Raw genomic sequence first — 24281 nt, 5'->3', positions numbered from 1 at the left:
GGCCATTACTGAAGCCTGGAACTACAGGCACACATTTATCTGAAGCTCGAGATAAGTACAGTAATGGGTGAGAAATATTATGAAATCCCTGTCAAAAAAACTAGGCTTCAGATTTATTCCACTCACTGCCTCTTTCTAACACAAACAGTTGTGAAGTAACTAACTTTTTTTCGATTTAAATGTTACTAATTAATAAAACATGACTGTCTAACCCCACAAGAAGGCGGGAAGTTTCAAACTAATTCCTATACGCCAATTAAAACTGGCTTTACAAGGTGTTTTGATAGATTATTGATTTGCAATGTCAATAAACATACTGCAGAGACTGATTTTTATCTGTCACATGTTCTCTGACCATTTTCAAGAAAAGAAATATTCTGAAATATTCAAACTTTGTGCCTTTTCTTTCCTTAACTAAAGTGGTCTCTGTATTTGAGCAGGTTCAGTTCTCCAAAGTTTGAGCACTAAAAGCAATAGTATGTTTATACCTTCAGCAGAGGAAAGGGTAAGTTTTACAATTACAAACAGAATTACAAACATTACTTCCAATTATTTTCCATTACTTTTTTATTTCTCTAATAAAATGAATCTAATACTCTGTCGGATTTCTCAAAAGCAAAATCAATTTCAGAATCGCAGCCCCATTTCAGGCACAGTTTCTCCTGCATGGTCTTTACATGACTTCACTGGAAGCCAACATTTAAACAGACCACTATTTGTTAAGAATAAATGTACATATTGTCAACAGGAAAACTGATGGATTACAGTAATTTCAGGACCATAAAGTGCACCGGACTATAAGGCGCACCCCCCGAGAGTCGGCAAAATTCGCAACTTTGTAGATCAGATAAGGCGCACCAGACTATAGGGCGCACTTTTTTTTTGCAGCGAGTTTCCGCCCTGAGCGCTCCTCGCGCGGTTGCTGGCCGAGGCCCTGCCTCAACCCGGCAGCCATTGGCCCCAGGGCCCACCTGTACCCGGCAGGGGCGGTGCCGCAGGCCCCCAGGCCTGCCTGTATCCGGCGGGGCCGAGGCATGCCTGCCGCCCCTCTGGGGCCAGGCTGTGGCCACTGCCCCTCCGTGCTGCCTCCATGGGGCTGGGACGTGTCTGTGGAGGGGCGGCTCCGCCTCCACAGGGCCAGGGTGTGCCTGCCGCCGCTCCGCCCCGCCTCCACCGGGCAGCCATGGCCCTGCTGGCATCCCCCGCAGCTTGCAGCTCTCACTTCCAGGTAGGTAAATTTTTTGAACTTTGTCCATCAGATAAGGCGCACTGGACTATAAGGCGCACTTCCGGGTTCCGGGGAAAATTTTAGTCAAAAGGGTGCGCATTATAGTTATGAAATTACTGTACATCATATAGCCTTTATCAAGAAGGTCAAAGTAGGCGACAGATGTCTCTAGTGTTTCCAATTCCCTGGCTGTCGCTGGAAAGTGCATCTATCTAGAAGGGCATCACTTGTTTTAGCCAGGTTGGATTTGTGTTTAATCTAAAATCTGATGAACGAGTAAAATAAACAAACCAAATTTTGTGATTGTGATTTGCAAAAGCAACCAGTAAGAGTTCCAAGGCTTTCAGTGTAACAAAAACTGAAGCTATTTAATATGAACTCTATTTAACATATATAAAACCACTCACACACAGAAACAAAAAATGGAATTGTGATTATGTAACTATTTTTAGACTGAAACCTACCATAATGTTGAGCTTTTGGAACCTTAACTGCCAGTTTCTTTTACACTGCTGACATATTTGACCAGAAAATAACTACTGATAAACTCAATCAGAGGCCAAATCCAAACCAATACTAAACACAAGCTTTCTTTATAAATGGTTGAATTGCCCCAATCAATAGAGATCCACTGATTGCCTCTGAACAGCAGGCTAGAAGGATCAATTTAAGAAATTATCCTTTTGACCCTTCCCCTTTTCTTTCAAAGGAAGCTTTACTGCACTACTCCATTCCCAATGTTTCTCATATTAAAGCAAAACATGATCTTGGAATTAAAATAGAATCACCAAACAGAAGCAGATTGAATAAATGGTTGAAATACTAAACTCCTGGCAATCAATCTTAATACTATTAAATACCAAATCATTCACTAAAAAGGCAGTATCCAACCTCTAGAAACCTACAGATCAGCTTCAATTAACCCTACAATCAAAAAGCTTGTATTATGAAACAAAAATATTAAAAAAGGAAATCAAAGTAGTTTATTTTTACTGTTTCTCTCTGTAGTTACTGGGCGATACTACCATCAGGGGCAAATCTAGTGCTACTAGAAACAAAAAAGCTTACAACCAAAGTGTAAAAAAAGTGTGTAACTCAGAACTGAGATTTGTTTCTTTCTGATTTTGTCACACTGGCTAAGTTGTATAGTTACTGTATAAAGAGTATTAAAAACTACATGAAATTACTTAAAATATGAAAATTTCCAGAATCAGAACTACCACCTTTTGATCTCAGGCACACCTGATAATTTCTACTTTGAGAGAAATGTCATGCTATACAAAGAACTTGACTGAATTTACACAAAATATTACAGGTGCTGTGCTTTCTTGTTCCAAGGATGTGTCAGCCATTCATGTTCTGAATTGAGCACTGAGAATTTTAATGGCACTTATGTCTTGAAATATGTTTTTGTGTTACAAGACTGACTTCTGCTTAAAATTAAATTGTATGTATTTTGATCTGTGTATCTGATTATATACATATGGGAGAGTAAAAGGTTCACAGATGAGTTGAATACACCTCTCTGTAATGAAACATACACTGAAACTATTTGCTCTATCCTCATACAGTACAACAGTTAATTAAAGCATTCAAAGTTTACTTTAGTTTTACACAGCACAGCAGTTAAACCAAGCTGGTCAACTGGAATAACAAGTCATAAATCAAAAAGGAGCTATGTGCAGCAAGGAGCAAGGTCAATTTTTATTCTCATGTTTGAGATGAACTGCAACTGCAGTAACTATTTACTTAAGGAACAAGGGATTTTAGAAAAGGATTGAACTTTAGAAAATTTATATTATATTACTGTTTACTCACACTTTCAAATGTTCAGTAGAATATCTGAAGACAATGGTACATGCTTGAATTCTTTGTTAGTATCAGTTCTTCCAGGAATAAACCATGACAAATTCCTTTAGTAGTAGACCTGTACCTACATGTTTCTTGTTTTCTTGTTTCCCTACATCAATTCTTGTTGGTCTGACACCCAGTATTCTTCATCACCCTGTTTAGCCTACAGCAAACAAAACAGCCATGTGTATTTTCTGAGAAAAAAAACCACAGCAAAATCCCAAGCCCATCCCTACTCCTAGGCTTCCATACCAAGCCTAACTTTATTATAGGACATAAAGCAGTAGCATGCTAATTTTGTCATTAAAAAGCATAACAGACTGTACTATATAAGCATGCAATTGTAGTTTCAAACTGTCCTTACCATTTACAAGTGGGCTAAATCATAAATCTTTTACTGTTCCTGTTGAACAACTTCTCTTTAACACAAGAAATAAATGAAGAAATTCCAATACTGCATTATTTTTCAGTTCCTTTCTATTTCATTTTCCCTCTAAATCCTCCCTCACATTACCTGCTGTATGAATTTGAACCTTGCTCAACACTGTGCTCAACAGTGTGCTTCAAGAACTTGCAACATGTTCAGCAACAAAAATCTCCAACATGTTCACCATCAAAAAAATCCAGTCAAGAAACAAGAGTGGTGTGGATACACTTATGAACAAATTTATGCATTTACCCTTCTTAATAAAGCTTGCATTCTGTGATTTATTTTTGTGACTCAGACCTTCAGACCATCTGAGACTTTTGTTTGCACTGGTGTACTTAAACAAAAAGCTTTTGAGAACAGAAAACAGTTGTTCTGATTGTACCTGGACCAGGAACAGACAGAGCTGCAACAGACCTATTACTTAAAAGTTGGGCTGCTAAGTACAATAGTTACAGCATTAAATATCCCACTTAGATCCAGTAAAACTCATAGTATTTATCAATACCTCACTTGAGATCTAAACCACTTGGCTTTTGGAAAAGGCTTTTTTTTTTTTTTTTTCCTCCCTCCATTTCATTCTTAGCATGCTTTGATCAAATTATTACTGAGCGCAGTTTTGTGCCAACAAGGCAGATACACTGGTGGGAGTCTATTATAGACCACCCAATCAGGATGAAGAAGCAGATGAAATATTCTGTAAGCAGCTGGGAGAAGTCTCACCATTTCTGACCCTTATTCTCATGGAGGACTTTGATTTACCAGACATCTCCTGTAAGTACAACACAGCAAAGAGGAAATAGTCCTGGATGTTCCTGGAGTCTGTGAAAGAGACTTCCTTACAGAGCTGGTGATGGAGCCAGCTAAAGAAGGTGTGCCCCTGGAACATCTGTTTGTCAGTGCAGAAGGACTGATGGGTGGTCAGAGACTGTCTTGATCACAGCATTCACAAAATGACAGTATTCAATTCTCAAAATAACAAGAAGCATCACCAGAACTGCCAGATTATGGCATCACCAGAAGGCAGATTTTGGCCTGTTCAGGAGCCTGATTGAGAAAGTCACTTGGGAGGCCATCCTAAAGGGCAAAGGAATGCAGGAAGGCTGGACATTCTTCAGGAAGGAAATATGAAAGATATGGAAACAGGCCATCCCCATGTGGTAAAAAGACAAGCTGTTAAGGAAGACTGGCTTGACTGAACAGACAGACCCAGCCAGAAGTAATGATAAAAAGAAGGTTTATGATCTTTGGGAGAAGAGGCAGGCAACTCATGAGGACTACAAAGATGTCATTGGTTATGCAAGGAGAAAATTAGGACCAATGCACAACTAGAAATTAAATTGATTACTGTTGCTAAGGTCCATAAAAAATGTTTCTATGAATGCATTAGCAAAAAAGGAGAGCTAAGCAGAATCTCCATATTTTACTGGAAACAGGGAGAAGCATAGTGACAAAGGATGATGAAAAGGCTAAGGGACACTTAATGCCTTCATTGGCTCAGCTCCCCTTAATAGTAAGACCAGTTGTTTTCAGAGTATCCAGTCCCCCAAGCTAAAAGACTAGGATGGGGAGCAGAATGAAACTCCCATAATCCAAGAAGAAACCATCAGAGAGCTGCTACACCACACTGACACGTCAGTGGTGGAAATGCTCACCAAGCCACTTTCCATTGTTTACCAGCAGCTCTGGGAACTAGAGAGATCCTAGTTGACTAAAGGTCAGCAAATGTGATTCCCATCCACGAGAAGAGACAGAGGAGCTGTGGGAGTACAGGCCTGTCAGCCTAACTTCAGTGTTGAGAAGGTCATGGAACAGATCACCCTGAGTGCCAACACACTCAGCACATGCAAGACAACCAGGGTATCAGGCCCAGCCAGCACAGGTTTGCGAAAGGTGGGTCCTGCTTGACCAACCTGATCTCTTTTTGTGCCCAGCTGGCCCTCTCAGTGGATGAGAGAAAGGCTGTGGCTTTCATCTACCTGGATGTCAGTAAGGCCTTTGAACCACGTCCCACAGCATTCTCTTGGAAAAACTGTCTGCTTGTGGCTTGCAGGGGTACATCGTTCACTGAATAAAAGCTGCTCAAATGTCTGAGTCCAGAGAGGAGTTGTGAATGGAGTCACATCCAGCTGGCACCCAGGCACAAGTGGGGTTCTCAAGGGGTCAGTATTGGAGCCAGTTTTATTTAATGTCTTTTCTCATGATGTGGACTAGAAGATCAAGTGTCTACTCAGCAAGTATGCAGATGACACCAAGTTGGGTAGGCGTGTTGGATCTGCTGGCAGCTCTGCAAGGCAATCTGGACAAGCTGGATTGATGATACAGTTGGTCAAAGCCAACTGTATGAAGCTCAACAAGGCCAAGTACCAGGTTCTGCACTGGGGTCACAGCAACCCCAAGCAGCACTAAAGGCTGGGAGCAGTGCCTGGAAAGCTGCTAGGTGGAAAAGGACCTGGGGTTGCCCCTTGACAGTGGCTGAACATGATCCAGAGTATGTTCAGGTGGCCAAGAAGGCCAATGGCATCCTGGCCTGGATCAGCAGTGGTGTGGCCAGCAGGAGCAGGGCAGTGACCTCCCCCTGTGCTGGGCACTGCTGAGGCCACAGCTCCAATCCTGTGCTCAGTTCTGGGCCCCTCCCCGCAAGAAAGACATTGAGGTGCTGGAGCGTGTCCAGAGAACATGAAGGGTCTGGGGCACAAGTGCTGTGAGGAGCAGCTGAGGGAGCTGGGGGTGTTCAGCCTGGAGAAAAGGAGGCTCAGGGGGGACCTCATCACTCTACAGCTGCCTGAAAGGAGGGGGTAGCCAGGTGGGGTCAGCCTCTTCTCCCAGGTCACAAGTAAGAGGACAAGATGAAATGGCCTGAAGTTGTGCCCAGGAGGTTTATATCGGGTATCAGGAAAAATTTATGCACCAAAAGCATTTTCAAGTATTGAAACATGCTCCACAGGGTAGTGGTGGAGTCACTATCTCTGGAGGTATTTAAAAGACATGTACTAGCACTTTGGGATGGTGAACACAGTGGTGTCAGGTTAGCAGTTGGGCTCCATGACCTTAGAAGTCCTTTCCAACTTAAATGATTCCAGGATTAAAAGTAACTTGTTGATCAGTCATTAATTTAGCTCAATACATTTCTTTTTACAGTAACATTCTAATATCAGGTGCACAAAATGTACACTGTTAAAAAACTAAAATTAATATTCTGTTCCCTCAATGAAAGTTAACTACAGTAACATCATTCATTTTGTGCAGATTTTAGAACCCGTTAATGGATTGAACAGGCTGAAACTTGTTTGAGCACTTGTAGGCTCAAAAATCAACACTTACATGCAGTGATAAAAATCCAAGTTGTCTTCCTCCCAGCACTTCTCCAAAAACCCACACTCTGATAAATTACAAGGAACAAAAGATTCTATACAACGGCAATACAATTTTATTTCAGCTTTATTAGCACATCATCTTCAATAGAATGCATCATGTGAGCTAACAGCACAGTTCAATGTTCAAGTTCTTTAACTAAAGGAAGAACAAAAACCTCAAAACCACAAACCAAAAAAAAAAAAAAAAAAAAAAAAAAAAATCCAACCACAAAACCACCACACATCCCTTGCTGATTTCAGCTGAATTTAGCTCACACACCCAAGTGTAAATGAAATACTTTATGGAATAGAGAATTGTTTTGACAGAAAAGTAAAACTAGATTCTGATGTCAGATGAAATCTCTCACATGAAGCATCTACCTCATTTCCTCCTCTGAGCAGCCATACCATGACCTGGATCAGAGAATGAGTTTAGTTGAAAAAATATAATCACATAAAAAGCTGATATATGGCTTATACATAACTACACAATAATTATGCATAGCTTCAGCTACAAAACACAGACAGGGTGCCTAAAACAAAATCTATGAACAAAGTTTGCTTTTGCTCTTCAAGTTCAACCTCTTCTAATGTCTTTAACCTCATTAGGCTCTGCTGTCTTTCCATGACTTTACTTATTCACATCCCATCTGCCATGACAAGTTCAACAACCAAAAGAGAAAAATTAAGACTGACTGTAGTACCAAGAATCAGGGAGTACCACTGCTGACAAAAGACCACCCCCATGAACCAGTGTGATGAACTCACATTACAGCCACACTCTGGAAATCAGATGAGAAGTCAGTGCTGTAAGGCTTCTTTCCAAAATTAAACTACATTATAAGACATGCTTTCCCAATGGAAATAGGCTTCTCTTTGTTCTATCTAGTTTCCTCTTCTCAGTTGTAGCTTGTTCAGAAACCCATAATTACAGTACACTAAGTGTACACTGACAGTACAAATATAGAGGATGATTTCACAGGCAAGGAGCAATTTCTTCTATTTTGAATAGGATTCCCTGCTATTATGACTTAGCACTCACCATATGCATTTAAGAAACCATGTCACATTCAGACTGAAATGCAATTACTGTATTACACATCCAGTAACCTGTCAGAGCTTTAAAAGAAATTGCATAAATATGATCACAACTGTAAGCAACAACCAAGAAAACTGATATATGTTAACCAGGTATTCCAGTAAGGCAGATCCCTGGATGAATTACTGAATACATAGTACACTGTAGAGTACAGCACAGTATTTGGAGAACTTACTCAAAGTAAGACAGTCATGGGATATCACAACACAGGACTAACTTAAGTATAAGAAACCGACAGTGAAAATTTAGTAGCTGACCCTGGTGGGCCACCAAGTGCCCACCAAATCTGTGCTATCTCTGCCCTCCTCAGCTGGAGAGAAAATATAACAAAAGGTTCATGGGTTGAGGTAAGGACAGAGAGAGATCACTCACCAGTTTAGTCACCATCACAGGCAAAATACATGATGCAGGGAAACAAGTTTAATTTATTGCCAGTCAAATCAGAGTGGGATAATGACAAATAAAAATAAAATCTAAAAGAAACGCCTTTACCCCATGCTTCCTTCTCCCTGGGTTCAACTTCACTTCTGATTTCTCTACTTCCTCCTTGACAGCAATGCAGGGGGACAGGGAATGGGGGCTGCTGTCAGTTCATCACATGCTGTCTACTCAGGGCCCCTGAGTGTGGGATGCAGTCCTTCACTAACAGCTCCAACATGAGATGCCCCCGTGGGCTGCAGACTGCTCCTGTGTGGGTCCTACCCACAGCATGGGGTTCCCTTCAGGAACAGGCTGCTCCAGGGTGGATGCCTCATTGGCTCACAAGTCCTGCCAGCAAACCTGCTCCAGTGTAGGCTTCTCTCTCCACGGGTCCTGCCAGAAGCCTTGTTATAGTGTGGGCTTCCCATAGACCTCCATGGGCTGCAGGGGCACAGCTCCCTTACCACAGGCTGCAGCAGGAGCTGCAGGGAGATCTCAGCTCCAGAGGCTGGAGCACTTCCTGGCCCTCCTTCTACACTGACCTGCGCTGGGTCTACAGGGCTGTTCTCACATACTCTCACTCCTCTCTTCAGCTACTGCTGCTGCTTTGCAGCAGCTTTTCTCCCTTCTTCTTAAATACATTGTTCCAGAAGAACTACCTCTGTCACTGATGGCCTCGGTCTTCGCCAGTTTCTTAGAGCCAGATGGCATTGGCTCTCAGAGACATGGAGGAAGCTTCTAGTAACTTCTCAAACAAATCTATAACCCCCCTACTACCCAAATCCTGCTATGCAAACCCAATATAGCAACTTCCTTAAATGCTTTTTTTTTTTTAATCTTAGGCACATATCACCTAAAGAACATTTCTTTTTTTTGGCTAGTAGAGAAACTTCAGCCCCTTTACAAAATCACTGTGTTCATCAGGAGCAACATTAGATATTTTGCTCTGCTGCAGAGAAATCATCATATGAAGGATCATTTTCATAGGAGGAAGGGAGGATGGAGTATCTCCAACCTTGGATGTTTTCCTACTTGGCTCAACAGATCACTTCTGACCTGATTAAGCTTTAGCAACATTTGTTTGCTTTCAGCAGAAGCCTGGATGGATGGTCAACCTTCACTGAGTACTAGGTTGGACAGATAATGCTAGTGACACTAATGGCCATGGCTGTGAACTTCATGGGAAAAACAGAAAAAAACCCAAACCATGTCTAGATCACTTGTTGATTCATGGTTCTTTGTACTTCCCATCAACTTAAGACCCGAACAATGCGGAACTGTCTATGCAGAATCAATCAACCTTTACTGGTGGGAGAAGAAAGCTTCCACTGAGTTTTTCAGACTCGGACAACTGTCCCTTATTATCTATTTACTAATTGCTACATTTGAAACAATATATCCAGTATCACAAAATCAGTTACAGATGGTTGACAATCTTTAAAAAAATCACAACTCTGGAAAGCCAAATACTTCTATTTTGATGACTGAACTCTTGTGCTATGTAGACATATTGCATGACACAGAAAAGTATGGTGTAAGTATTTGGTATTCAGATACTAGGAAGTAAAGCATGGTACAGGCAGAAGTGGTTTTGTAGCAAAATTTAGTAGAATATCAAATGACAGTTTCAAAGCATGGTTGAGACTGACATTGTTTCAGCATCACTGAAACTGAGTATATGAAGAAACATAAGCCATCTTCCAAATACACTGCCACTGCTCACTTCTTTAATCACACTTCCATTCAATTCAAGACCTACATACTCAGTAGGTTCAGTACACCTAGTAGATCAATTAGTACATGTGTACTGTTATCCACAAAGTATTTTGTTCTAGAAATTCATCTTGCTTGGGTATTTTAAAGCACATACACCTCATTTTATCACACCAGCGTACTTCCATTTGGCTGAAACAGCTCCCAAATATAAGCCAGAGAGAATGGAGATGACCTTTCTCTTTCAAGGTTAAGGCACCAACAGAAGTATTTGCATCCCAGCGTTTATCCATCTGCAGACACAGCAACCACAGTATGCATTCAGAAACTAGTGATTACAAGATCTAATTAGGAACAGCAAGTATTGTAGGTTTTTATTAAAACAAACAAAAGGCAGCTACGGGATGCAGATAGGTCCTGATAGGACACAAAGAAATAGTTACAAGTAAGAAATTATAAAGCAAATACACAGCACTAGTAAGGAGGAATCCACAGCTTTTGCACCAGAGGTGGGACTCTCACAAACTTACACTGGAATCTATCCAAGAGAAAGTAGCAGCAGCAGCAGCACAGTTCCCCAGTGATAGAAATTTACTTCTGGTCAACTGCTAACTGCAAAGAACTGGGGAGAAAAAAACCAAGTATATAGAGAAAAAGGACAAGTGGCAGTAAGAATAAATTGAGTACTTTTGAGACGGAAGGTTCAGAATGGTGAATGCTGCAAGACATTCCTAACAATTTACTTGAAAAATAACAAAAATTGGAAAACACATGAGCTAAGGACATGAAAAAGATGGGTTGTAGGGTTAACTGAAGAAAGCTTCTATTCCAGGAAGATCCAGCAGGTTAGGACTCTTCAAATTTCAAAAGAAGCAGTTTCCAGAGAAAAACACAGCAATCTTTAACAGAACAAGTATGAACCAACTGTTCATTGTCACATTGAACTGGGCACCACTGAATGCAGCTGATGGGAGCCAAGCTTAGCAGAGATGGAAGGCGTTTCTTCATGAAGTGGACAGACGACTAGTGAGAGAGACTCCTTGCCAAAGCATGCAGCCGTGCTAAAAGAGGCCTTCAGGCAGAGACAGCACAAGTCTTGGAAGGCAGGTGGAAGCCAGCTGAGCTCTCAGAGAAGAATATTTGCTTGAAAACTACAGTAATTTCACGATTACAAGCCGCACTGACTATAAGCCACATCGCCAGGTGTTGGCAAACATTTCATTCTTTGTCCATACACAAGCTGCACCCGAGTACAAGCCGCTCTGTCATTCGTAGGGAGGACCCACGTGCAACAAAGTTGCCAAATAGTAACAGAATCGCAGCATGGCGGGGTTTACTGGCTCGGCTCGGGCCGTGAGGGCTCGGGGCTGCCAAAGGGGTCGGGTGGCCCAGCTCGGTGCTGCGCTCGGCGGGGCCGCTCGGGGCCAGCCGCTGCTGCGCTGGGCTCGGTCACCCCAGCCCGGCGCTGCGCCGCGGTGGCAGGAGGGGCACAGAGCCCGCTGGCACCCACAGCGGCGGCAGCAGGCAGGGACGGGAGCCCCCCGCCTCCCCCCGAGCCGCGGGGCCAGCAGGAGGGAGCCCCCGCCTCCTCCCCACCCTGTGCTGCCTGCTCAGAGCCCGGCTCCACCCGCGGCACAACAGAGTAACCAAGTTGTAACAATCACGCAGTCCCAGCTTTTACTGGCAGGTGCTCGACTCGGCACCTCGGTTTGCACTTCTGGGGTTGGAAATGTCAGAAAATTATTCACATATTAGCTGCTCCTGAATGTAAGCCACATTTCCGGGGTGGGAGCAAAATTTTAGTCAAAACAGTGCAGCTTGTAACCGTGAAATTACTGTACATGCCTGCCCTGCTTAGTCTTTGAGAGAAATTTGCCCACAACCACTGCTAGCAACAAGACAGCTACCTGAACAGGCACCTGGACTCGGTTTGTATAAATGGGGGCAGTTTCAAGTGATGCTGTTAACAAGTTCTCTTACAGAAGCAATGCTAGCAGGGCCCAGCAGTTGCTAGGTTTTAAACCACCTCACGTAAAGCAAGAGGACACTGAGAGAGTACAGCGTAGTATTTCTACTGTATCCCTACTGCCAGTATTGCTGGTTTTTATCTCCACTTCTATCACATATCACCTTCTGATTCTTTTTCTTAACCTGATAATTTTAAGTATATTTCAGATGTGTTACTCAGAAAGATACCTCTATGATAACACAACACTATTATCTGATTCTGTAGTTCAGTCTTGCTGTTAGGATCCACCAGCACTCATCTAAAATGCTGGGCATCAACATGAGCTAAACAGCCTAATAGCTGTTAGACAACAGACAAATATTTTTTTCTTTAGCAGAAATACTGCCTCAAATGGTATACAAGATTTATACCAACCTAAGGAAAACCTACTAGTCCTAATGAAGTGCAAATGAAAGGATTGTGGTAAAAAGCACAGTGTGCCAGCACCAGTTGTTACTGCACGGCAGTAATTTAATATAACTCTTTGGAGTTTGCATCTTCTTTAGTCTTCTGCAACTTGCAGAACAGACAAGATTTTTAGCTGGAAGTCAAGAACTGAACCGCATCCTGTAGAATAGAAGAACAGCTTTTATTTAAAGTCTATCTTGCAGTTTGACTACATGAAGAGACACAGTACATACATAAATACCTGCATAAGGTAGTTGAGGCTGGAAAATTTTAATCAATCGTGGATGTGTAACTGAATAGTTACATTCGGTTTTTATATACTTCAGTAAAGTGTTTAAAGGTGTGTAAGTTCAATAATGATCAAATATATTTATCAGGAGAAATCAGAAAGAAGTCACATAAGCTAGTTAAGAAGTAAAAGCACCACACATTAGCAAAATTGCAGGCTTGCTTATACCTTTCACATAAAGAATTTTACAAAGTTATAGTCAAGTTATGCCAAGATCCTGGCAAAGTAAAATGCATCAATACAGAATCTCCTCTATTTCAAATCAATTCCATACAAACATTTGCATGCACAACACAAGAGTTCAATTGTTTCTTGCGAATATAAAAGACTTCTTCCCATAAACTGACATACATAAATTATATCCACGACAAAAGCTAACAATTTCCACTTTATTGCCACTCCCTCAACTATTTGATAAGCTAGTTGTTACCTTAGCTTGGAAACCACTTAAAATCATCCTCCTTAGGTTTCACTTGAGGCCATTAAAAAAAGGTAAAGTTTGGCACAGACAGGAGCCTACACTTCTGCTCCAAGTTTGAAGAGCAAAGGAATCAGTTAAAGTTCATCCACAATCTCTGAGCTGCATAAACAGGATTCAAACCGTAGCTGTCAGCAGAAGCTACACCAGATACTTGCAAATACTTGTGCCAGAAGAAAACAAAAGCATCCCCCTTCTGCTTCCCTGTTCCAATGCAACACTGAAACTGAAAGTTGGAAAATGGGTACCACAACAATGAAGTTGATCGACTGATTCTTTTTTCCTGGCGACATTACCACAAAAAATTGAAATTTAATTCATTAAAAAAACAATTAACCGTCCAAGTTCCTCAGCAAATTTGCATAACAAAAAGCTGATCATGTCAGGACCTGTCTGACAGCATAATAAAAAATGGGGACAATTCTGAATTGCAGAAAATTTTTTAAAGCTTGTAATTAAGACTTCCTTTGACCTTGTTAATATGGATGCTAAAATGTTAATTCTTAACTAACTGTTCATGCTAATGTTTCACATTTTCTCTTCCTTATGCCTAACCAATGTCTAAATTACCAGGATATTGTTAAATATCCAATACACCTTTTTCCTGTTACTAATCATTACAGGAAAAATAAAAAGACAAAGCCAAACCCTCACAATCAAAGATTAACAGTACTAACACTACAAATCTGAAAGTTCCTGCCCTCTGTTACTTAGTGATTATTTGGTTCCAAAATCTAAGGTCTGCTTAGTTTTAGAATTAAAATCTCATAAAGTGAAAACCTGAAATACCAGTTATGAAGGAGAATGCTTACTTCAGCTCAAAATGTTGCACTCACTAGCCACAAGTGATATACACAGAAATTAAGTATGCATGGTTTTAGAGGCTGAAGGTATAAAAATGAAACACAGGTCCACACTGATGATAACATAACTCTGTCAACAGCAAAATAATAAAAAGTTCTCAAAAATCTACCCATACAAGAACACAGGCAATTTTAGCGCAGCCAGGTTCTTTTGTAGAAAATCCTGTAACCACAGAATGTGCTATTAACTGTTTTCACTGAAAACTGAAGTATTTCAAACATTTAACAATTAAATGAGTATAATTCATCATGACCCAAAGACCATCCTGAAGTCAATGGACACCTAAATTCCAGTTACAGTTGTCTTAGTTTGGAGTAACCCAAGACAACAGTACAGTATTACTTTTTTCTGCAAACATGTTTTTCTTACATATACAAAAACAGCCTCTAAAGATGGCATAGAACATGCTTCAAAGCAACTTTGTCACAGCCTTTTATATAGAGGATTACACCTTTTCAAGAATATATATTTCATATCCTTAACTCATGCAAAGCTGGCTGCTCTGAGAGTGACAAAAGTTTTGTAAATAAAAATCACTACTGAATTATGCGTTCATTGGACATTTAGGTCTATTAACATATTAAATACACCAACAGCATAGTCAGCAAACACAGGAAGAAATTTCTCTTTTACTCTATTTTTCACCATTCTAAAGAGACTACGTGAAATGTTGTAATCAACTTGCCAACCCAGCTTTTCAAGTAAGTACAACAAATTAGAAAAAATAACTGAGAAGTGAGATCCAATAAGAAAATATACCTGTGAGTTGAATTTATTTCCTTATTTAAAGAATTCCATTTTGCCTATAAACCTATGCTTCTTTGCTTTCAGATGCTTTATTCAGCCATAGATGTCTAACTTGATAGGCAAAAAGTTTACTTGTAACAAGGGAATCAGAAAGGGAAAGGCATCCTTGAAGTTGTAACACTGTTTAAACAAGTCTGTGTAACGCAGACAGACTTCCAACAAAGTTTTCAACAAATCAGAATTCACTGGAGATAAACTAGCAATAGTAAATGACCTTTACTTGACTTTCCTATAAAACAATTCAGCAGAAAAAAACTGGCTTCACAACCTCAGTGTAATAATCAGTAACTGAAGCCCTAACACAGATCTAAGTTATCAAACAGCAAGTCAGAGACTTAACAAAAGAGATCAGGTCTTTCACTGTGACGCAGCAAAGCCTCGTTAGCAAAATTAAAGCAAAGTCCAAGACTGTTTTCAAGACAGCTTTGTCTCCTTAGTAACTGACATGACTGACAGGCAGTATACTGGTAAAAGTCTTACTTTACAAGGCAGCTTTGTATTATTACTTTGACTTACCCAGCAATTTAGAATACTTGCCTGAAACACAGCCTGAAGTAACTTAGTTAAAAGCCAAATAAAACAGCAACATAGTGAATCCCAGAAAACAGACTTCAAGAAGCACTTCAGGAGGCCATGAAACAGGGACACAGTTTAGTCACATCTTACAAAAACTTTTGTTCTCCAAATAAAACTGCAGTTTTATTTAGCAAAAAGCAGCTACGAAGTATTGTTTTAATATTAAAAACAAATTTTCTCCATGCTGTAGGTTCCTATTCAAATGCCTAACAAAAAACACAGTTCATCAGGTAAATTTCCCAATAGAGCCTGACATCAAAATCAGGTTTTAGCTAACTGTTTGGGGACACTGTCCAGCAATGGACACATGCCACATGGCATCTATCTGTTAGCATTCCAATATAACATTCCCCCAAGAATGTTTTCCATCCTGCTGATTCCCACCCTGTTAGATCTCCCCTAGACACAATTCTGTCATTCTCTTCGGCCAACTACATGGTGCCCGTATCTTAGGGGCACCTACCAGAGGACTGCTACTCACAGAAATCTCCTGTAAATTTCCTGCATTCAACCAAGTGAAATTTTCTTTAGAATTTACTTGAGAAATGGAGTCAGGTAAATATTAGCATTTACATAATCACTCACAGTTTGTTGCCAAGGGGAGAGATTAAAAAAAAAAGAAAAAACCACACCTTAAAAAAAGGAACATTTACTCAAATAGCAAAAGACAGCAAGTTCCACTCACAATTACTGAGTTTTACTGCAGAGGTATATGAGAACTCTACAAACAATACATGCAAGTATGTTGGAATTATAAAAAACACAAGGACACAAATTAATGAGAACTGAGTGGCAATCAGTTTTAAAAGGTTAAACTAAATCTAATTACATCATCTGAATTTGTTCCCAGCTGTGAAGATAAACACATGCAGTGCTCTGGCCACATATAAAAAGAAGACAAACATCCCTAGTTTTGGATGGCAGATCTCTGTTGCTGTTTACCTCATTTTTGTTTTCTTTCTTTGGTTGGTTGCAGAGGAGAGGTATTTAGTCTTAATCAAGATTGCTTGTAATTCAGACAAGTTTTAATAGTTAACCTTGTCCCTCAGCCCTGAGCAACATCTCTTGCTCTCCTGGGTATCACTTCCTAAGTGTTTATGTCCAGTACTTACAGCCAATATGGGAAAATGAGTCTTTGAGGACAACAGGAACTGTGTTTCAATTTTATATGTGACTTAATTTAGGTCCTGATGTGAAATATTTCAGCACTCCCACTGCTAATAAGTGACCTTCTCTGAGGGTTTAGTCAAAATCAGACAGAGGGAAAAATCCAATTTGCTTGCTGTGTTAGCTTTTAAAAATTTGCAGCTACTGTGCCACAACTGCAGAGGGAAATTGAGCAAAGTATAAGTGATGGCTTTACATTTAGAATTTCAAAGCTACTGTTATTTTTTCATATCCAGAAGAAAGATAACAGAGTAAAAGATGAATCTTGTAAAAGCTGGTATGATTTTATCTGAACATGCCACTGATCACTTCAACAGCATTTACCCATTAGAAGCTTCTTGCAAAAATAGGATGTGGTAGTGCGCTCAGTCTCACGTTCATGGGAATTTTCAAATTAACATTCTTTTATTATTTTACTGCTTTCTATTAGGCAGCAATTTCCATCATGTGATTGAGGGGTTAAGACTACCCTATGCTACAAGCCAGATGACTACTAAAAACCCCACTACTGTAATTCTTTACCACCTTCTGCATACAGAAAAAAAAATGCAAAAGGATAAAAATCCAGAAGATGCTCATCTTGATTTATATCAAATTCTTGTTTGTCTTTAGAAGTCAAAACCTCAGAAAACAGAATTAGTTCCATAGCAGTGCAACTACACTAAGAGTTTAATGCCACAGTTCTCAAATATAACCAGATGAAATATTAAATAAGTAGAACTGCAGCAACATCTTTTTAAAAACAAGAAATTCTGATTAAACCTCTATTTGAATACTCTTCTTATTACTAATCAGAGATACTTCAGTATTTTTAATTATAAATTACAGTAATTTCACGACCATAAGGTGCACCGGACTATAAGGTGCACCCGCCCGGAGTTGGCAAAATTCGCAACTTTGTAGATCAGATAAGGCGCATTTTTTTTTTTTGCAGCGAGGTTCCGCCCCCGGCTCACCCCGCGCAGTTGCTGGCTGAGGCCCCGCCTCAACCAGGCAGCCATTGGCCCCCGGGCCCGCCTTCACCCGGCAGGGGCGGTGCCGCGAGCCACTGGGCCCCCCTGGACCCGGTAGCCATGGGCCCCCGGGACTGCCTGGAGCCGGGAAGGCGGGTGCCACGGCCCCTCTGGGCGGAATTCACTCGGCAGCCATGGGCCCCCGAGACTGCCTGGACCCGATAAAGGCGGTGCCGCGGGCCCCCTGGCCCGCCTCCACCCAGCAGGGGCGGTGCCGTGGGCCTCCGGGCCCACCCCCAGCCAGCTGCCGTGGCACTTCCGGCTCCCCCCACGGCTCACAGCTCACACTTCCGGTTTGGCAAATTTCGCAACTTTGTACATCAGATAAGGCGCACCGGACTATAAGGCGCATTTCCGGGTTCGAGGGAAAATTTTAGTCAAAAGGGTGCGCCTTATAGTCGTGAAATTACTGTACTTTATAAAAAACTCAGCTTAAGACTTGGTCACAATTACAACTTTCAACATAATAAAAAGTTTTCAGATCACCAGTAAGATAAAACTGATCTCAAATTTGATTCAGGAGATAGGAAAGCAGTGCCACAAAGCAGTACAAGATACCTAAAGCATATAAACCCAAAATCAGACACTATAAAGCACAAAGACTATTTTTATGAGAGACATGTGAAAGACAAAACCCATGGGAAGAAGAAAAGTTCAGATCAACAACTAATTAAAAAAAAAAAATCCTCAGAGAGAATTTAATTATTGACTTCCAACTAGGTGCCACGGATACTGTATTTTCCCCAATTCTATTTTCTTCTGAAGAGAATAAATGTCAATATGCTTATAAATAAAAAAAAATACGTTAGTGAAAACCACAAGATGTTTTTGGTTTACCTGAAATCATATTTAAACTGCCTTTTGGAATTGTCTTATAAAATCATATTGTACAGCAGGGTATTGAATGTATGGATAGCGTTGTTTTACCCAACACAGGAAAACTGTGCCACTGCTTTCACTGATCCCCAGTCTCAGTGCTAACACAAATGAGGCACATTTGTCCTTATTCTTCCTCGGCCCTTTCAAAGATATTGAAATCTTCAGAATTGTGAATTCAAAATAACTTGTTCCTTCACAGAACTCTTCAAAGTAAGAGGCAGAAGGAAAAATATACACTTAGTAGTACTGTGACTGTCTTCCTTTAAACTGTCAAAAACATACCACAGAAAGCTTTCCTTTGAAAGTGTTTTAACTAAGTGTTTTTCCTTCAGTTGTATTCTGAAACTGACAGTGTCCACAGTGCCATTTTTTCATGACTTTTTCTAGGGAGAACTTTGATATTTTGAGTATTTTCTTAAACAGTCAAACAATCAATATAAAAATGCAAGTAACTTGACATATTACCAATAGAATTTAGCAACCGAAGATCTTCAAAAGCGGAGAAGCCCATCAAAAGCAGTGGTTACAGTTCTGGTTTCCAACAATAGTGCCATTTTACTGACCAGCTTGCCAGAATTATAAACACAAGAAGTCATACTGATGACTCTGACCATGCACCTCCACACTAAATCAAGGTATTCAATAAAATATGCAGCTGTGGCTGCAGTTTTTCCAATGAACATCTTTTGTCCTTGAAAACTAGCATTACTTTGGTGGGGTGCGGAGACTGAGGGGAGCAGAGGATATTGGTGTAGTGGGTAGTACCAGTCAGGGGTAAAAACAGGATGCAAGAGCATCACTGAATATTTTTCATGTGTGACATGACGAAATTAAAAAAAAAAAAATTAAAATTATAGCTTCCCTGTTGTCTTAAAACTAGTTGGTTTCATAACATCCAAAGCCATACCTCTGTACAGAGCACATGAGAAATGTGTAACAGCAATCTCTTTTTCTGCCAGATGGATGAACACCTCAAACACGCCCACAAATACTAATGAAAACCACCTTGGCCTCCTTCAGGAAGTCATTCAACACTTCACAGAAAAAATAGGAAGTTGTTGATAAACTGCTTGCAAGAACTACTTCCTGTAGGAAAAATAATTACAAGACTTGTTTGCTGGACAATCAGTTAACTTTTCCTCACACTACAACAAGAGAAGGGGTATTACACAAGCTCTGTAAGAATTAAAAGCATAACTCTAATTTAAAATGATACAAGAGTAATTCTAAAACTGAGCAAAATTTGTTTGTTCTTTCTGCAAGCTGGTGTCTGCTACTCCCACTGTACATTATCTTTTGCCTCGAGAGCGATCCCCTATCTTTCTGCACAGTTCACCGAAATGTCAAGCAGCAGCTGGCTAACAGGAAGCGGTTAAAAAGCAATGCAATTGACATCACCACACAAACCGAGCTCGGCCTTCTTACTGTATGTTTAAGAATGGACTAAAGCTACCACACACCAGTGAGAGATGACTCAGATGTGGCCACTTACTAACCAGGCAAGTCTCAGCTTATGAGCTCCACTGAAGGAGCAGTATCAGTAAAAAATAGTTTTACCAGCTGTACAGTAAGCAGGCCTTAACCCACTGCTCAAAATCATCACTAAGGGAAAATTACACTCAGCAGTACTACTCATAACAGTGAGATGAATGCTAATGAGAAGAATTCTGGCAAATCATATGTTGGGCATTCATACAAAAGGGGTCTATTCATCCAGATGACAGACTAATTTACAAGAGCAGTTCTGGTTCAAACCCTATAGTACCACTCTCACCTTCTTTTAGTAAGTATGGATACATGGGGTGTGTATATAAAATATCCGGCCAAACAACTCTATGCATCTATCTCTATATATATACACACAGAGAGAGATGATTAAGTATTTTCTCTCCCATATTTTCTCTCTTTTCATTTCTTTGCACAAATTACTATGTTTGCAGCATTTGACCCACTGATTAGTGGAAGTGACTGTAATTCCACAGTGTATTAAGTATGGTACTCAATTTTGTATTATTCTCTTTGCACTGTAGCATATTATGATAACTATAACCATAAGGCTTACTGACATCTGGAAAAAATCTAATACTGTTACCTATTCTGCAAAGATCTTTCTAGACCCTGATTACCAGACTGCTCACGGAGTGGTTACAGAACAGAGCAAGTGGAAACAAAGAGCGATGCAGCCAATCAAGAAAAAAAGCTGAATACTTGGAAGAGACACTAAAAATCTACGTATGGTAGAAGGAACCATATTAAAGGTATTTAGAATCAGAAATCTTAGTACTCACACTTCAAGCAAATGTTTAAAGTATAACTAGGCAAGATATGAGTTTTAATAGGGGGCTTGTAGGTGTGAGATAGAACTTACAACTCACCACTGAAAAAAACCTTCAGTATACTTGTTACTCAAAACTAGTCTTAAATTTCTTTGAGTTTCCTACACATATAGAACAAACATTGCGCCAGTACTTTAAACGGTTTTTACAAATCTTAACAAACTCCAATTAAGTTGGTGGATCTCACCTGTAGATAAACTTAAGCAACCTTTTATGAAGAAATGTTCTTCAAGTGTGAACAGAGCTGTCCTTATTAGACTCTCCCATACCACTGTATCACCCAAGGAAAGCCAAAAGGAAACAGCCCATTACAATGTTTAAAATCTCCGAAGGTCAGCATGTGACCCAGCAGGGAGAGGTTCAAAAAGCACAGCCTTTATTTTTTTTCCTAACAACCTGGTTTGTTTCCACTCCTTTCCCCTTCAAGACACATCCTTCACAGCTAGCAGTTCTTTCAATCATTTACTTTGGATGTCTGCTTGAGAACAAACGATCTTGCTCATGCAGATGAGTTTGCCAGACTTGTGTGTACTTTCCAGTCTCAGGCTCTTTATTGTTCTTGCTGAAACCTGACCCTTTGAAATGGATACCAGGACACCAAGAAAGGACAAAAAAACTTGCAGAAGAAGGAAAGATTTTTGTGGTAATATTCAAACAGTAGAAAAAGCTTTCCAAGAATAAATCTTTCATTTTAATTTCACCTGAATGAGCACAATTTTAAAAATTCATTAGGAACAGGAAGACGTTTTTCATCTCTTAAACTGTTTCAACTTCTGTAAAACTGACAGGGCTATCAAGAACAAACACTTGTGGCAGTAAAACTTTAAAATCAAATACCTATTTTTCATGCTTCATAACCTGCTCTTTAGGAGCTCTCACTAACACAGTTAAGCCAAAAGTTTGCTTTTCATTTCAAAACTCATTCTGTTCTTTCCTCAAGGTTACAGTTCTCAAATGGCAGAAACTTACACAGCTCAAAAAACCCTTCTACCTGTGCCTGCTGAAGAGCTCATATTCTAGAACACACTGATCTGTTAAACCTCACCAAAGAAAATATCACATCTTCAAGATGTATAGCTAGTGCTTATTTTCATATTTCTAATAGAGATTTATTGTTCTCAAAAGGGAACCTTCAGGCTCAAATAATTTCAGACAACTACTGCAACCTCTTTTTAGTTGAAAAAAGCTAAGTTCTGTTTGGAAATAGCACACCTACAGAAACAAGAAACTTTTTTCAGATGTTCTGTAAGTTCAAGTTTCATTGCAGACAATGTAAATTTGTTTTTGAGGCTATAAGCTCAACTACTTCAATCACATGCATGTATTAATCACAACAGAGAGAACGGTAAGGATAAATATGTTTTCCTTGGCTGAAACAAGTTTTGCATAAGTAACACAGTGTTACCTCTCCCCACCCTGCAAATTACATATAATGGGTTATTTCGAGACTTGCTGCTAAATAAAAAGTTCAAATTATAGTCAAAATATTTGAGGGCAAGTTATGGTCCTGGTGGGCACACTTTCAGAAAGAAAGACAAGTCCCTGTTGTTTTAGAAAACTGCACAGCATAAAAGAAAATCCTTCCTGATGGACTGGGTCTCAAATAGATGACGTGTAACTTTTCTTCAGTTACAGAAAAGGTGATACTAATCGCACTGTGCAGAAAAGTTACAGCTCTAGGAACATGAAACAATGTTAGAAATTCTGAAATTTCCTTTTCATTGCCAGGAACGCAGATGAGTCAAATTACAAACACAAATACTGCAATCAAGCACATATGTTAATTACCTCAGGAAGAGAGAGCAGGGAAAAACATTTTGATTGTGTTATTTGATGACTGTCCTTAAACAAAAGATGAAAAGTCCTGACATATTGTTACTACAATAGTCTCTAAAGTTAACACTGCATGTTCACATCTGTATTAGGTATCTTGACCTGCGTGAAAACTCTGACAGTATTCAGCAAATCCAAAAGTCTCACTGTTCAAGAATGACTATGCTCATTTCATGGAATTTTTAGTACACGTTATAATGGATGACATTCTTTACTTAGATTAAGAGAGGACAAATATTCACGGACTACCACACTGTTTTCAGAAACAGCAGAATTGATACCGAAGTAGTAGGGTCCCCTACTTAGAATCAGGAGTGTGTTTCAAAAAATACATATTTTAAACAAAATTAAATTTACTGAAATTCTAAGACTGTAAAACAAAATACATATCCCAACCAAAAAAAAAAGAGAGATACACAGCTAATTTAAAAGAAATTTTACTTACTTAAGAAAGTATCTCTGTCCAGATGGTGTCTTAGCCATCTCCCAACCTGGTGGCAAAGGTACATCATCAGGGATCTCAAAAGAAGACTGGCGGAGGTGTTGAGAAGATGGAGCTCCAGGTCCAGTCACTACTCCAGAGGGTGTAAGTGTCCCTGGAGAAACAGCTCCCAGCTGCAGTGATGCTGGAGAGGAATGAGCTCGGACATGCTGTGGGGTCAGGGCTCCTGCTGTCCCGGCATCAGTGCTGGCCTGCCAGGAGTGAAACCATTTTTATTAAGATTCCTATATTTCAGTAGAAATACAGCTGTCAGAAGACATTTCACTTTAAAGGAACATTTCAGGAGAAATTCATAGCTCAGTTGTTCTAAAATTCTGCTTATTTTCCAGTTGTTACTGTTCAAGCAAGCCTCCATGTAGTTTGGTCAACCAGCATGACAATAACCCTTGTGCAAGTCGATAAACATTAACTGTATGTGTTGAGAGCCCTTAGTTTAATTCTGAAAACTAAAGTTCTTACTTCTCAGCACAGGATTAAGAACAAACCTGCCTGCAGTCAGGAGATCTCTTCCAGCACACTAAGTGGTTTGTTACTGGACTGCACCCACACACTACCATCACTCCCACTTTCTGCTGGAGGAGTTAATTTCCCACTCTCCTTTTCAAGTGGGGGTGCGGGGATTCAAGTACATGCACACACCACCCTCCACCCCGTAGAGATTTAAAAGATCACACAAAAAGAAAAGCAATAGTGAAATAACAACTGGCATCAGTGAGTTCCAATGGAGGAAGATTCACTAATTCAACCATAAAAAAAACTATACAAGAGGACTGAACATAACATTTGCTAATAACTCAAACTTTTAAGGGTACAAAGAGTCTGTCCATGCTTTATCCAAAGCAAGGCCTCAGCAAACGGTTGAACCAGTCAATCAAAATGACTCACAAACACATTCACTGGAGTCACCACTCCGAAGTTCACTGAACGTCCTTGCCAGTAGTAAATACATGTCACACAGGGAACAGAAAAGGAAGCTCTGAAAACTTGATTAAAGTAAAAGTGGCTTTAAAAATATATTTACTAATTA

The 24281-nt window shown here is 40.1% G+C and overlaps 1 protein-coding gene across 4 annotated transcripts in view; it reads right to left on the bottom strand.

Moving 5' to 3' along the window:
- Positions 1-24281, bottom strand: part of YAP1 (Yes1 associated transcriptional regulator) — an 87250-nt gene that overhangs the window by 60234 nt on the left and 2735 nt on the right. For all 4 annotated transcript variants that reach the window (XM_033052715.2, XM_033052717.2, XM_033052716.2 and 1 more), the window contains exon 2: positions 23198-23445. In XM_033052715.2, coding sequence (XP_032908606.1) covers positions 23198-23445 — 248 coding nt within the window. The remainder of the gene's footprint in view (positions 1-23197; positions 23446-24281) is intronic.

This window comes from Catharus ustulatus, chromosome 2 (genome assembly GCF_009819885.2).
Source record: "Catharus ustulatus isolate bCatUst1 chromosome 2, bCatUst1.pri.v2, whole genome shotgun sequence".
In the NCBI taxonomy this organism is placed as follows: domain Eukaryota; kingdom Metazoa; phylum Chordata; class Aves; order Passeriformes; family Turdidae; genus Catharus; species Catharus ustulatus.
This window is presented reverse-complemented; position numbering and strand designations above follow the sequence as displayed.